Source organism: Lonchura striata, chromosome 32, assembly GCF_046129695.1.
Source record: "Lonchura striata isolate bLonStr1 chromosome 32, bLonStr1.mat, whole genome shotgun sequence".
NCBI lineage: Eukaryota > Metazoa > Chordata > Aves > Passeriformes > Estrildidae > Lonchura > Lonchura striata.
This window is the reverse complement of record NC_134634.1, coordinates 3,225,029-3,240,817: the sequence shown is the minus strand read 5'-3', so window position 1 is coordinate 3,240,817 and position 15,789 is coordinate 3,225,029. Positions and strand designations below refer to the sequence as shown.

The 15,789-nt window shown below is 54.3% G+C and overlaps 1 protein-coding gene across 1 annotated transcript; it reads right to left on the bottom strand.

Annotated features, from left to right (window-relative positions):
- Positions 1–533: 533 nt before the first annotated feature.
- On the bottom strand, positions 534–14,507 carry LOC110480329 (tumor necrosis factor receptor superfamily member 10B). The gene is made up of 10 exons (XM_077789245.1): positions 14,430–14,507; positions 7,808–7,940; positions 6,574–6,702; positions 6,106–6,220; positions 5,119–5,204; positions 4,927–5,016; positions 4,594–4,634; positions 3,652–3,753; positions 3,125–3,197; positions 534–2,420 (listed from the first exon to the last, which is right to left on the bottom strand). Exons 1-10 carry the CDS (start codon positions 14,475–14,477, stop codon positions 2,143–2,145), a joined length of 1,095 nt encoding a protein of 364 aa, XP_077645371.1. The 5' UTR covers positions 14,478–14,507; the 3' UTR covers positions 534–2,142.
- Between the last annotated feature and the right edge of the window lie 1,282 nt (positions 14,508–15,789).

The window sequence follows — 15,789 nt, the reverse complement described above, 5'->3', positions numbered from 1 at the left end:
TAGATAAAGGCCAGGATGGCTGCTGAGAGCTTTTCCTGGCAGAAAGGGCCCTTGGGGGCTGGTGGGGACCATTCCTCGTGGGATGCTGGGGTGGCTGAGCATTAATTCCATGGGCTGAGTCCTCAGTGCCACATGGTGTCCACTGAGACCCTGGTGTCCACTGGGACCCTGGTGTCCACTGAGACCCTGGTGTCCACTGAGACCCTGGTGTCCACTGGGACCCTGGTGTCCACTGAGACCCTGGTGTCCACTAAGACCCTGGTGTCCACTAAGACCCTGGTGTCCACTGGGACCCTGGTGTCCACTGGGACCCCGGTGTCCACTGAGACCCTGGTGTCCACTGGGACCCTGGTGTCCACTAAGACCCTGGTGTCCACTAAGACCCTGGTGTCCACTGGGACCCCGGTGTCCACTGAGACCCTGGTGTCCACTGGGACCCTGGTGTCCACTGGGACCCTGGTGTCCACTAAGACCCCGGACAGGCCCTCACCAGAGTTCTGGAGGGGGAAAACAAATCAAACCAGACGAGAAAATCAGGAGGAATATTTTTTTTTTTTAAAGTTAACCCTTCATAAACAGAGATATGTAAAAAACTGGAAAACAGCAAACTGGCTGGGCCAGAGCTCTGTAAAAAACACAGAACCATGCATAAGAATATAACTATTTTTATATAGCTTTTAACTTAACGTATGTCGTATTTACAATTGCTAAATAAATTAAGTAAAAAAATTTCTGCTTGTGGACGCAGTGTTGGAGGGTGGGGGAGAAGGAGAGCAGCAGGAAGGATGCTGAGCACCCTCCCAGCCCACTGGGGATGGACTGGGGGGGTAACTCAAGTAATCCAGTAGTTTTCCCAGCTGTTTTTGCAGCTGGGTTGTCCCTAGCGAGGGACAGGGTGAGGTGCAGCGTTCGGGGAGCTGCCCACGGGCTGGGACGGGCAGGGGGTACCACGGTCACGCTCACACTTAGTGCATTCACCCCTCCACGCTGGGGCACACAGGGACAGCAGGGCCACCCCACGGCCACGGGGCTGACCTGGGCCCACGAGGGGATTCTTCCCTTCTCCGCAGCTCTGGGGCCTCCACAAGGATGTTGGAGGTGTTTGAGGAAATCCAGAGGAGGCCACGGGGCTGCTCTGAGGGCTGGAACCCCTCTGGAGCCAGGCTGGGAGAGCTGAGATTGTCCAGCCTGGAGAACAGAAGGCTCTGGGACACCTCCAAGCCCCTTCCAGTACCTAAAGGGGCTCCAGGAGAGGTGGAGAGGAACTCTGAAAAAGGGCCTGGAGTGCCAGGACACGGGAATGGTTTTAAACCGAATGCAGATGACATTAGATTAGCTAACAGGAATAAATATTTCACATTGAGGGTCGGTAAACACTGGCAGAAAGGCTGCCCAGATAAGCTGCCTCATCCTGGCAAACATTCAAGGTCAGGCTGGATGGGGTTTGGAGCAACCTGGTGGAGTGGAAGGTGTCCCTGGTGCTGGCAGGGGGCTGGGCTGGGTGACCCCCCCTTCCCCAGGCAATCCCAGTGTTCCAGTGCAAGTCAATCATTCCTCCTCTCCCCTCCAAGTCAAGTTTTAAATTGCCTCCTAAGAACAAGCAGAACCATTTAAAACAAAACGAAAATTCAGTACACAAAAAGTACCCCCTAGACCCCAGCTGAGCACGCAGAGCCACCAAGCATGGAGAATGAAGCTTACTTAGAGATGGTCTAAAAGCAGAAGCCATTTCATGATGCCAGGAATCCTTTGAGAATCAAGGATGATCCCGTCCAGAAGCACAGGGATGCCAAAAGCCCTTCTCTGCACTGATCCCAAAGAAGTCTGGGTAGTACCAGTGCTTCCAAATGAGGTGATCCAGGAAGCAGATTGAAATCGTTTGAAAATCTTGGTGTCGACCCAGTGAAATCAATAAACCAGCTCGGATTCCACGAGGAAGCACCAACATCGAAGCTCCCTGAGGCTCACACTTCCCACGAGGATCAGCCCCTCCTGGCTCAGCTGAGCTCACGATGGCTTCCAAAGGAGAGCAGCCACAGGAGCGCTACATACAGCTAAAAATTTAAATATTTCAACACTTGCTGAGGTATTCCACAGCTGTAGCTCGACGGAGGGAGTTGCAGCGTGCGTGCCCTGACCCCTTCAGCTCGTTTCGTGCTGGAAATGTCCATCCTTGACCAGCTTGAGGGAGATGTCCTCTGCCACCCCACGGAGGTCGAGGTGGACCAGGGTGTCCAGCAGCACGTTGACAGAGGCCCTGGAGCCCTCCCTGTTCAGCCACTTGCACAGCATGCCGTAGAAGCCGTCGTAGGACTTGGCCATGTTGATGTCATTGTCCCCCATGTTCAGCCTGTGGCCAAATTTCATCCACTCACCCATGGGGATCTTCTCAGCAAAGGTGTAGAAGGTTTTCCGCAGCGCTGGAGGGGAGAAGGACAGCCCAGAGTGTCAGCATTCAGGAACACACATCATCATGGGATATGATTTTATCTGCAGGTGCTTTTATTGAGAGCTCTGGGAATCAGGGGTGCAGACCCAAATCTGACTCCGACACGGCTTTCAAGCCGAGCATATTTTATATTCTATCCTTCTATAACTTACATATTAACTATTAAATTTACATTGTTTAGGAACACACATCATCATGGGATATGATTTTATCTGCAGGTGCTTTTATCGAGAGCTCTGGGAATCAGGGGTGCAGACCCAAATCTGACTCCGACACGGCTTTCGAGCTGAACGTATTTTATATTCTGTCCTTATATAACTTACATATTAATTATTAAACTTATATCGTTCTATTGTATACATTGACATGAGTTTCTAATGATCTTTCTCAGGCCCCTGACCACAGTTTCTCATGATTATTCTTATGATTAAACAGTAATTATATTTAATTACTAAACAATCATCCCATCTAACAATTACATAATTTATCATGTACTAGCTACACAGTTGCAAATACTAGTTCTTCATGTGCTTAAGGTATTGATTTTTCCAGGGCCTACTAAGCTTATTTTCCTGTTAACCCTAAATCCCCATGATTTTAAAACCTTTTTACTATCAAGAGCACGGGCAGCTGGGACAGGAATCCCAGCCCCCAGCACATCCCCTGGGGGATTACCTTCACTGGCTTCCTGCCCTGGTGCTGGAACCAGATGGATCAGGGGTGTCTCATTCTCATTCGGCAGCATCTCCTGGAATGACAATGTCCCTGCTGGAATGACAATGTCACTCCTGGAATGACAGTGTCCCTGCTGGAATGACAGTGTCACTCCTGGAATGACAGTGTCCTACAGCACCCACCAAGCCCCAGCACCAATGTGTGATTAATGGGGATTGGAGACCCTCTCCCTCTCTCCCAGGGCTGTTGGGGCAGGAGATCACCACCCACCCCAGGACATCCATGTTTCCTGTCTCTGGATGACAGAGGATGGAGAGGTCCCTCTCTCTCTCCCCCCACAAGGGACACCAGAGTTGTCTTTGCTCAGCACCAGCGTTAAACCCTCCGAGGACTCTCTCCAGTGCAACGAGATTTTGCCACCCTGACCCCGCAAAGAGACCCTTCACCATCTCCCTGAGCAGCCAGGAAGCCCCCCAGGATGGCAGATCTTGGCCTGGCACGCCGGGGCAGAGGTGCCACTCACGTACCCTCACTCCTGGCACGTAAGGCTGCGGCCGCCCTGCAGGCGAGTTGTCCTCTGACCTCACGGTCACCGTCTTGCACAACAGCAGCTTCCCAAACATGGAGCTCTGTGCCAAGGGAGAAACACCAACTGTGGTGGTGGTCTGGGAAGGCAGGACCCCGCCGTGGATCCAAGGGTGTGGATCCCAAGCTTGGAGGAGCTCCGGGCAAGCCCAGCCCGCCCCTACCCTGGGATCTCCGCTGCGGACCCTGGATGTGCCAGCACTGACAGGAAAGTGTTAATGGCACTGAGGAGGGGGCTGGAAGCACCCAGAGAGCCTCCTCTGCTTGGCCCAGCTCTACCACAAGCCTCAGGGATGAGCCTCATCCCTCTGCTCCTCCAGCCCTCCCAGGAACTGCTGGATGAGCCTCATCCCCCTGTTCCTCCAGCCTTCCCAGGAACTGCTGGATGAGCCTCATCCCCCTGTTCCTCCTGCTTTCCCAGCTGGATGAGCCTCATCCCCCTGCTCCTCCTGCTTTCCCAGCTGGATGAGCCTCATCCCCCTGCTCCTCCAGCCTTCCCAGTTGGATAAGCCTCATCCCCCTGCTCCTCCAGCCCTCCCAGTTGGATAAGCCTCATCCCCCTGCTCCTCCAGCCCTCCCAGAACTGCTGGATGAGCTTCATCCCCCTGTTCCTCCAGCCTTCCCAGCTGGATGAGCCTCATCCCCCTGCTCCTCCAGCCTTCCCAGTTGGATAAGCCTCATCCCTCTGCTCCTCCAGCCCTCCCAGGAACTGCTGGATGAGCTTCATCCCCCTGTTCCTCCTGCTTTCCCAGCTGGATGAGCCTCATCCCCCTGCTCCTCCAGCCCTCCCAGGAACTGCTGGCCAAGTGAGGAGCAGAGGGAATGGGAGATGTCACCCCAGCCCACAAACACAGCCACAGCCCCCTGCCATCCCAGGAACTCACCACTATTTCACAGGGAGTCCTGCTCCGGGGTCTCCCATCCCCTGCAAGATGGAAAGAGCACTGTGATCCCTCTTCCCCCAGGCAGGACCCTCTTCCCACCCGGCCCACACCGGGTGGGTGCTCCCGGGGTGTCTGTTCCCACCCAGCCCACACCAGGTGGGTGCTCCTGGGGTCTCTTTGCCACCCAGCCCACACCTGGTGGGTGCTCCCGGGGTGTCTGTTCCCACCCAGCCCACACCCGGTGGGTGCTCCCGGGGTCTCTCTTCCCACTTTACCCACACCAGTGCAGAGCCCCTGGCCAAGGTGGGTGCCCCAGGGGTCCCCTGCACCCACCTGGGGAGCTGCAGCGGTGTTTGCAGATCACAGCCAGGATGCAAGCTGCTATCAGAGCAATCACGATGCTGATGCCGATCACCTTGGCGGCTAAAGCAGATAAAACAGGGGTGTGAGGGTGTGAGCTGCTGCTGGGGCTGAAGCAGGAGCAGCTGCTCCCATCCCCGTCCCTCCCCCAGCACCCTCACTCACCGTAGGGCCAGGTGGCCGTGTCAGGACCACACAGGAGGTCACTGTCAGGGGTGCAGTGCCTCAGCTCCACCTGACCCTCGGGACACCTGGAAAGGGGACACAGGGTGGGATCAGCAGCCTGGCTCCGTAGCACAGATCCCACGGGAGCAGCAGGATCAGATCCCACGGGAGCAGCAGGATCAGATCCCACGGGAGCAGCGGGAGCAGTCCCATGGGAGCCATGGGATCAGATCCCACAGGAGCAATGGGATCAGATCCCACAGGAGCAGTGGGATCAGATCCCATGGGGGCAGTGCGATCAGATCCCACGGGAGCAGCGGGATCAGATCCCACGGGAGCAGGGGGAGCAGTCCCACGGGAGCAGGGGGAGCAGTCCCACGGGAGCAGGGGGATCAGATCCCACAGCAGCAGCGGGATCAGTCCCACGGAAGCATTGGGATCAGTCCCGCAGGAGCAGCGGGATCAGATCCCACGGGAGCAGCGGGATCAGATCCCATGGGAGCAGGGGGAGCAGTCCCAGACAGGAGCAGCAGGATCAGATCCCACGGGAACAGCAGGATCAGATCTCACAGGAGCATTGGGATCAGATCACACAGGAGCAGTGGGATCAGATCCCACAGGAGCAGTGGGATCAGATCCCACGGGAGCAGGGGGAGCAGTCCCACGGGAGCAGCGGGATCAGATCTCACAGGAGCAGCGGGATCAGTCCCACAGGAGCAGATCCCATGGGAGCAGCAGGATCAGTCCCTCAGGAGCAGCAGGATCAGATCCCACAGGAGCATTGGGATCAGTCCCACAGGAGCAGATCCCATGGGAGCAGCAGGATCAGTCCCTCAGGAGCAGCAGGATCAGATCCCACAGGAGCATTGGGATCAGTCCCACAGGAGCAGATCCCATGGGAGCAGCAGGATCAGTCCCTCAGGAGCAGCAGGATCAGATCCCACAGGAGCATTGGGATCAGTCCCACGGGAGCCACACCCGACCCACCTGGGCCGGCACTTCTGGCACATCTCGCAGGGGTGGTCCGGGGGGCAGAAGGTGCCGCTCTTGCAGACGCACAGCGTGTTCCTGACGCGCTGGCAGGGACTCTGCTTCTCCTGATCTGTGGGACACAGGGGACACGCTCCAGCCCGGCTCCTCTGCCGGGGCAGCAGCGAGTCCCTCCCTGCTGCTGAGTGCCAGCTCTCCTGCCCACGGCTGCCCGTGCCAAGGGAAAAGCAGAGCCCGGCTCAAACTCCACCAGCAGCCTCCAGTGCTGCCTGGAGCCTTGTCCTGCTCCGAGCGGAGCTCTTGTGTCCGAGCTTTGCATGAGGGATGTGGCCTTTAACAGATATGGTTCAGGCACAGATTGCAGCCCCAGCCACTCTCTGGGGACTCTGCAGGTGACACTGTGCTCTGAGAGAGCTCAGCTGGACCCATCCTGAGCCATCAGCCCTGCTGCCCCCCAGCTCCTACCTTCCCTGCACTCCGAGCAGTCCTGGCACCAGCGCAAGGCGTTGGGATATTCCATGTATTCCCCGTCTCTGCAGGGCTCACACCTGCCAGAGCTGTTCTGCTCCTTGCACTCCTCTGCAATGTAGGTGCCTGAAGAGAAAGGGAAACTCTGAACACACAGGGAAGCGGCTGGAGCACCAGGAGAGGCTGAGGGAGCTGGGAAGGGGCTGGAGAGTTCCTGAGGGAGCTGGGAAGGGGCTGGAGAGTTCCTGAGGGAGCTGGGAAGGGTCTGGAGAATCCCTGAGGGAGCTGGGAAGGGGCTGGAGAATTCCTGAGGGAGCTGGGAAGGGGCTGGAGAGTTCCTGAGGGAGCTGGGAAGGGAATGGAGAGTTCCTGAGGGAGCTGGGAAGGGGCTGGAGAGTTCCTGAGGGAGCTGGGAAGGGAATGGAGAGTTCCTGAGGGAGCTGGGAAGGGGCTGGAGAGTTCCTGAGGGAGCTGGGAAGGGGCTGGAGAGTTCCTGAGGGAGCTGGGAAGGGGCTGGAGAATCCCTGAGGGAGCTGGGAAGGGTCTGGAGAGTTCCTGAGGGAGCTGGGAAGGGAATGGAGAGTTCCTGAGGGAGCTGGGAAGGGGCTGGAGAGTTCCTGAGGAGCTGGGAAGGGGCTGGAGAGTTCCTGAGGGAGCTGGGAAGGGAATGGAGAATTCCTGAGGGAGCTGGGAAGGGGCTGGAGAGTTCCTGAGGGAGCTGGGAAGGGGCTGGAGAGTTCCTGAGGGAGATGGGAAGGGGCTCAGCCTGGAGCAAAGGGGGATCAGGGGGGACCTTGTGGCTCTGCCCAGCTCCTGCCAGGGACAGGAGGAGAGGGAACGGCCTCAGGCTGGGCCAGGGCAGGCTCAGGGTGGAACCAGCAGGAATTTCCCCATGGAAAGGGAGCTCAGGAACTGGAACTGCCCAGGAAGGGTTGGATCCCCATCCTGGAGGTATCCAAGGATGGGTTGGACTCAGTGGCACTCAGTGACAAGGTGGGGATGGGGCACAGGTGGGATTTGGTGGCCTTGCAGGGCTTTTCCAACCTGAAGGGTTCTCTGATTCCACCACCAGCGAAGCTCAGAGACAAATGAGCCAAGAAAGGGAAAATACCCCCAAAATGAGTGCTTAGATCCATGACAGTGGAGCAGGGCAGAGCTGGAGCTCAGGAGGAGCGAGGACACAGAAGAGGAGCACAGTGCAGAGGTGGGATCAGCGCTGAGACCATCTCACCTGCAGGGCACTTCTGGCAATAGACACCATCGTTTTTCCTGTAGTAACCATCTTCCTCTCCCCAGCCTGGATCCAAGTGATCCAAGCCGTCCCTCCTCGTCAAGGTGACAGCACTGGCTCCAAAAACAGCCGCCTGTTAAAAAATACAGAAAACCTCACGTGAAAAACCACCCCAATCCACAGGGCAAGGGGAGAACGGGCAGAGTGAGAGCTGCTGTGCCCAGGGAAGAGGAGAGGGGCTTTGGGATGGCTCAGAGCCACCTCAGCCCAAGGCACTGCCCACAAACCAGGGCTGGCTTTTCCTTGGAAAAGCCTCGGGAGGAGCTTTGGAGGTTTGCAGGGGAATTCTGCCTGCCAGGTTCTCAGTAGGGCAAAGAGTCGCTAACGACCTCTTTTCCTTCCCCAGTTTCTGAGAACAACCCTTTTCCTTCTCCAATTTCTTTTCCTTCCCCAATTTCTTAGAACGACCCTTTTCCTTCCCCAATTTCCGAGTGCACCAACAGCCCCGATGGAAGGGAAGAGTCGGGAAAGGAACAACGGGGTCTGTGGGAGGAAACAGCCCCGTGGCAGGGCTGGAAGCCCCTGGGTTGTCACTCTGGGCTCCCAGGGGACAGCACAGCCTCGTGTTTTCCCTGTTCTCCTGCTGAGGATCAGGAAGAAAAGTCCACATTTTCGCCAGCTCTCCACACCCTTTTTGTGTTGCCTGAGCTCCTGGCCGGGTCACTCCAGGGGGACGATGCTCAGCAGGAATGGCCATTTGTCCCCTTAGGCTTTGGGGGTTTTTGGGCACCTCAGTGTCCCCAACGGGGACAAAGTCATTGGCCTCTGAGCCAGCACAGAGCTGCTCCGTGGATATGCGTGGATATCCATGGATATAAAGCTGGATATCCTTGGATATAAAGTGGATATCCATGGATATAAAGTGGACATCCATGGATATAAATCTGGATATCCATGGATATAAAGTGGATATCCATGAATGTAAAGCTGCCCCTACATCATCAGGGTGGCGAGGACAGACATGTCACAACACCCATGCGCTACAGGAGACATTTTTCCTATCACAAACATGGAGGGCAAAATATTACAGTGAATATTTCTGCCATGAGTCAGAAGCTGCTCGCAAGGCTGAAACAATAGAGCGCCTCTGCCCCTTGCCCGCAGCATCAGTTCCTGCCTCCTCATCCTCCTCCTTCCCGAGCTTACTGCAACAGGAAAAAGCAAAACTGGCTGCAGGGTGAACCCCAACACCTTGGGAAGGCTGAGCTAGAGGAGAGGCTGGGCAGAGCTCAAGAATAAAGCAGAGATTTATTAAAATGATCTCCTCAATGCATCCACCTTGGGCAGCACAAGAGCCCAGGCAGGGCCACACCCAAGATGAACCAAAATGGTCCCAAAATGGTCCCAAAATGGTCCCAAAATGGACGACGGGTCACGGGGTCTGTCACTTTCATCCCATTGTTCCAACAATGGAGGAGTTTGGATTAAGGGTTTGGATGTGGAGTTTGGATTCAGAGTTTTGCAAAACCTTTGTTGGAACTCCAAATGTCCCTCAGACATTTTTGGATGCTCCAGGCCCAGGTCAGAAGCATTTGAGACCCTGGCAGGCAGCTGCAAACAGCTGTGATTTTGGGTTTGAACCATGGAACAATTTGCCAGCCTTGCAGGAAGAACAAGAAGTCACAAAAGTTTAGATATTAGAGTAGAAGTAGTCACAAAGTAGAGGGAAGAATTTCTGAGTGCTGTACAGGGGGTTTTGGTTTTGTACATGGGGGTCAGAGGGTTTAAGATGGATTTGGGATTTGGGCCTGCCCTGTCCTCCCTCTTTCTCCTTCCTCACCTCCATGTTCTTGGTGATGTTGGCACTCACAGATTGGTTTAGAGTGGAAAGGCACCATTTAATATAGGTAATAGGCATTGGGAAAAACTGTGAACATGTAACACGTAATGTACCATATAAAAGATAGAAAAGCACCATTTAATATAGGTAATAGGCATTGGGGAAAAACTGTGAACATGTAACATGTAATGTACATATAAAAGATAGAAAAGCACCATTTAATATAGGGAATAGGCATTGGGAAAAACTGTGAACATGTAACATGTAATGTACCATATAAAAGATAGAAAATCACCATTTAATATAGGTAATAGGCATTGGGTAAAACTGTAAACATGTAACACATAATGTACATATAAAAGACAGCAGCAGCCCTGGCGGGGAGAGAAGAAGCAGTCGGGGTCAGAGAGGATGTCAGGGTGTGTGTGTGCCTCTGCCTGAGCTCTGAGCAAACCACAGCAGCCCCAGGAGAAAATCTTTTAATTAACTTGCAATAAACTACCATGAGACCAAACAACAGAAGACTTCTGAGCCTTTTTTTGAAAACACAAGTTAGAGGAGAAATTTTTCCACCACACGGAGCCACCCTCAACCCAGGGTGAGCTCTGGCAAACCCTCACCCTCTCCTTCATCCCACAGCTGCTTTGAAGTCCTGGTTCGAGGGGAGGGAGGGAAGGGAGAGGAGAGATCTGAGCTCAGACTCTGCATTTACTCTTAATTTTCCCTTGTTTTCAGGCCACTGGGCTGGCACGGGAAGGAGAAAGGTTTATTTGACCTTTCCCCTGCCCAGAGGCTGGGAAGCTGCCTGGGGAAAGGGAAAGGCAGAAAGGATGAAAAATCCACCTGCTTTTTAGTTTTGATCCATTAGCATATTGGAGTTAATTGTCCAATTATAGCTTCAGGTCACAAAGTCCCATACTCGTTGTTTTTCTCTTAAATCACTGTTGTTTATACTTCTGGGCCTGAAACTTGTGTCAGTTGTCCTTGGCCCCAGGCTAGAGAAGGAATTGTTTTGTCTGGCTACTCTGTGCAGAGAGCTCAGCACCACTCAATAGGAAGCTCAGAACTGCACACCTAGGCAGCACAGAATCTGAAAAACATGAATGCTAAAATTTAAGGCATCTTAATGAATGCTAAAATTTAAGGCCACAGAGCCCCCAAGCCCTGGTCAGCCCAGGGAACGGGGCCAGCTCCAGACCCGGACTTAGAGGGATCAAATCCATGTCCCTCCAACACCTTTTCTGGCTCTGCATCTCCCACGATCTGCTTCTGCTCCTCTTTTCTCCAGCTAGGAATGTTTGTAAGTTTGTCAAGTCTTTTATCCACTTGAGGAGCTCCAGCCACAGCAGCTTCACCCATTCTGGTCTTGGAAGTCCTGGCAGTGAAGGGACAATTTGTCCCACTTCCATGGGGGGGGAAAAAAAATCAATTTTTCTTCCCCACCTGAACTCTGCCACTGTGTGAGGGTGATCACAGCGACACCACAGTGTTTTCTGCAGTTTGGGGGGGCCCCTCAGCCACAGGATTTCATTTCTTTACAGAGAACAGCATCACATGCACGATAAGGTTATCAGTCCCCAGCACCCTGCTGCCATCCCCGACCAAACTATCACTTGGAGAATCCAGCACGGCAGAATTCAGGAGTTTTCACCCACAGTAAACAACTCAAAAAAGCCCGGAGGCAGAGGAATTAGAGGCACAGGAATCCCTCATCAACCAAAAGCCTCTTCCTTCTCGAGGGATGAAGGCTCGGAAAAGCATCGAGCTTTAAACTTTCCCCCTTCCATCCCAAATTTATTTTTCTCCTGAGGTGCTCCTCTTATAAACACGTTTATAGGTTAACTCAGTTAATCAACAGTTACCAAGCTGGTTAGTTGTTAAACGTTAATCACCAGGTTAAATACCTCGATTCTGTTAATTACCCTACCCAACAGACCTCTGTACCCTCTTTTTTATCAGTCAAGTATTACCTCTGCTGCTTCCCAAACTGGCCCTAGCCATAAAGAAGGTAACGTCAGGGACGTATATGCAAATTAAATTAGGAGACATTCGGCACCATTGGAAGGAGTAACACCTAGAAAAGACGAGCCAGCCTGCACTTCAAGAGACTGTGACCTCTCCTGCTTGAGAACTGTCCTCCTACTCACGGCGTAATTCAGGCTGTCACCACAAACCAGCAAGAATTGGAGCAGGGTGAGGACCCTAGACAACCCAAAACCCAAAAGTGTCTTTCTGGGCACTTTTGTGAGGATGGAAGCCCCAGCTGTGCCACAGAGCAAAGCTGCCCATCTCCTCCTCCACGATGCTGAAGGGAGCAGGGACAGTGCGTGTGACACCTCGGGCCCGCACCCAGAGCTGATTGCACAATAAAGGCATTAAAAAGAAGGTTAAAAACCTCCTTGCCCATTGATTTTGTTATATGTAGTAGATATGATTCACACAATTTCTAATATGATATATGTGATATTGAATATTTGTTGGAGTATACACGTTCGTATTAGGATTCCTCCCCACCCTCGCAGGTGAGACCGGGTGTATATTGGAAACTGATTTACAAATAAGAAGGTGCGGCTCGCCAGGAGATGAGATGGGCCATGGCTGGGGAGACACAGGAGATGGACCATGGCTGGGGAGATACAGGAACCCCAGGTGCTGATCATCGCCTGAACGACCCGAGATGGATCTCATGCAAATCCTCAGGCAGGTCCATGTGAATGCAGTGTTGCCGAATTGCCATAAAATTTCATCATGGGATTCAACAACTACGGACACTGAATTGTTCTCCCTCATCACCAATAAAGAAAATCTCATTAACCTATGGACTCTGGATAGAAGACTGACTGCCAAAATCTTGGCCTCAGGCAGAATTTTCCCTATAAAAGCTGCTCCTGCCAGGATGGAGGTGTGAGCATAGAGGAAATCCTCTCCCGAGGCTGACTCCTGGTGCCGACCCCAGGCTCGGCTCTGTTCTTTCCTTGTGTCTGGCTAGCTAGAATTTGATCGCAAAGTAAGTATTTTATTTTTTCATATTAATTTAGCTAAACAAATTTGCATTTATAACAATTTCAATCCCAAAGGACTTGGACCCTGCAGCCAACTCCAAGGAGTGACCTCTGGCTGAGCTCCTGGAAGAGAATCAAACAGCAGCAAGCAAAATGTGACAGGAGCCATACAGGGCAGGCAGGTGATGTCATCTGCTCCAAGGACAGGGGGCTGGTGCAGGCTGGGAATTTCCCCTGGAATTCCTGCACGCCCATTGAATCCGTGCTCAGCAGATCTCCAAACCTGTGGACTGTGTCCAGCCGTGACGCGAGACCGAACGGACATGACGCAATATCGTACCACCATGTCATGTGAATCATCCCCTGAGCAGCTCCCCAGACATTTTATTCAATAAAAAGGGGTTTAAAAATTAAAAATTCCTGAGGATGTCACCAGCATGCCCTTAGTCGATGGGTTTAATAAGGTCCTTAACTTTACCAGGCCAGTCTACATAAACTCTGCTAAACAATTAATGGAATGAATTGGATGAGCTTTCTCTGAAAACCTGTTTAGGGTAGCGCTGATGTAATTCCTGATGCACGCCTCCATTGCCTGTAACTGGGGTTATGATCAGCTGTGGGATACAAGTCAGGACAGGATCTCTGGCATAAAACTCAGGAGAGGATCATCCTGACTTCGAGTGATAACAGAATTTAGGTATTCCCCAAATATATAACATCCAATCCACAGGGAAATGTGTAATTCCAGCGCGGGAGCAGCACCTGATGTGCTTCACCACTGCCGTGGGGGTTACAGAGACCCTGGGATACAAATCAGGGCAAAACTCAGGAGAGGATCCTCCTGATTTCAAGGATTAACAGAATTTAGGTATTCCCGAAATATATAACATCCAATCCACGGGGAAATACGATACGCCCAGGTGGACTTTTCTGTCTTAAATCCCCGTGCTGAGGATTTCGACATCCTTTGGGAGCATTCCCCGTCGGAGCTGCCACCAGAAGCCAGCACGGAATGGCAAACCCGGCTTGGGAGCGGAGGGAGTGGAAATCCCCTTCCCTGGGCTCGGGCAATGAGCCTCAAATCCAGCCCGCCACTTTTCATCCCCTCCACCTCTCGGGGCCATGCGCTCGGAGCCGGGGTGGGGGGGCTGAGATCGCTTTTCCCATTGAAAAAAAAATATCTGGCATCTTCCCGACCTCGGGCTCGGCATCACGTCCTCCCCGTACCCCAAATTCCGCCGTGCCGTGCCCAGGTGAACCTCCTGGTCCCCCTGCACTTCCGAACCCCCCTGATCCACCTGCCCATCGGAACCCCCCTGGCCCCATCGCCTGAATCCCCCCCTCCATCCCCCGGGCCAGGTGAGCCCCACCTCCCCTGCTTTCCCTGTATCCTCCAGGGCAGGAGAGCGGCCCGGTCCCCCCCTCCGCACCCCCCGGCTCCCGCAGCAGGCGAGCCCCTCCGTGCCTCAGTTTCCCCCGGCAAGCGCAGGTAAAGCACGCCGCCGCGCTCTCCCCGGGTCAGGGGCACCCCCCATCCGCACAGCCCCCGCCGCTCGGCTGAACCCCCACCAGGGCAGCCCCCCGAACACCCCCACGTCCCCTCCCCACCCTTCCCCACCCCGCAGCCGCTCGCCGGACCCCGTCCCGCTCCGGCAGCGCGGCGAGTCCGGGCATGTCGCGACATCACCGCGCAGCCCCGACGGGGCTCCGGACCCCCCTGGCCGCGCTCGCCGAGGGTCCCCAGGGCCCCCCAAGCCCCCCAAGCCCCGTCCCCACCGACCGTGAGCAGCAGCAGCCCGGGGAGGCAGCGCCGTCGGGGCCGGCGCATCTCGAGCGGAGCGGACACCGGGCGGACACCGGGCGGACACCGGGCGGGCACCGAGCGGGCACCGGGCGGACACCGGGCGGACACCGAGCGGGCACCGGGCGGACACCGGGCGGACACCGAGCGGGCACCGGGCGGGCACCGGGCGGGCACCGGGCGGGCACCGAGCGGGCACCGGGCGGGCACCGGGCGGGCACCGGGCGGGCACCGAGCGGACACCGGGCGGGCACCGGGCGGACACCGAGCGGGCACCGAGCGGGCACAGCACGGACCAGTCTCTAAACCACCCGCCTGCCCCGACAGCGTGCGCACATCTGGGTGGGGAAAACAATTCTGGAGTTTTTATAGGAATGGGCGGGACCCAAAAAACAAGAGGAGGAACGGGGCTGTCCCAGCGCCAAGTTGGTTTAACTTCTCATGTGCGGTTTTGGAAGCCCAATTGGCTTTCACTGTTCCCCTTCTTTTTACTTTTTAGCCACTCATTATTTTCGCTCGCCGCTGAAGTGACCGGATAAGTTGCGGATCACACGAGGGCTGCGGAATGGAGGGTGTTGCTTCTCGGCATTTTTTTCCGATCACTCATCGGGCTGGAGCGAGCAAAGCCGCTGGTTTTTGTGTACTGAGAAAAGGGTTAAGTGGATTATCCCTGTGTCACAGATCCCGTGCGATTCCGGTGGGGTTCCCCGCACAAAGGCACGGCGGCCTTGCAAAAAGAGCTGCGAAGTGGGGAAATTCAGCCTCGTTCGTAGTTGTGGGGGTTTTAATTTTTTTTTTTTTTTTGGTGGTTAGTTTGAGGGTTTTTTTTTTGTTTGTTTGTTTGTTTGTTTTTTTTTGTGGGCTAGAACTCGAGATGAAAGGGGGAAAAAAAAAGGTAAAAAGTTACATCTTTGGACTTTCTGCTGTTACACAAACGGCTCTGCTGCTGCACGCTATCAGGGGAGTGTGTGCGAAAAAAATAATTCCAATAAAAATCTGATTTTACTGAGGTGATGGAGGTGTGGTGTAATGGAGCGGTAGAGGGACTTCAGGAAGGACAGGAGCCGGAGACTTTAGAGCCCCTTCCTGTACATAAAGGGGCTCCAAGAGAGTTTTTCCAGGTCTCTTCCAACCCAAACCTTTCCAGAATCAGGATTCTGAGAGAAAGCCGGAGCAAACATCTCTCTTGCTTCCTCATCCGGACCTCAGGAATTTCTGTTCCAATCTTCCTTCCTGGTGACTCACCGGAGGGTGGAGGCTGTAGAAAAGCAGGTTTGGCATTGCAACCCTATAAATGCCCGAAGGCAGGGAAATCTGCAGGAATCAGTGACAATGCAGC

Excerpts from the sequence above, each read along its gene's own strand:
- LOC110480329 (XM_077789245.1), bottom strand. The coding sequence starts at position 14,477 with ATGCGCCGGCCCCGACGGCGCTGCCTCCCCGGGCTGCTGCTGCTCACG. Across the intron at positions 7,941-14,429 it reads CCGGGCTGCTGCTGCTCACG|GCGGCTGTTTTTGGAGCCAG; the intron begins GTCGGTGGGGAC and ends ATTTTTTAACAG. Across the intron at positions 3,754-4,593 it reads GGACTCCCTGTGAAATAGTG|AGCTCCATGTTTGGGAAGCT; the intron begins GTGAGTTCCTGG and ends CCCTTGGCACAG.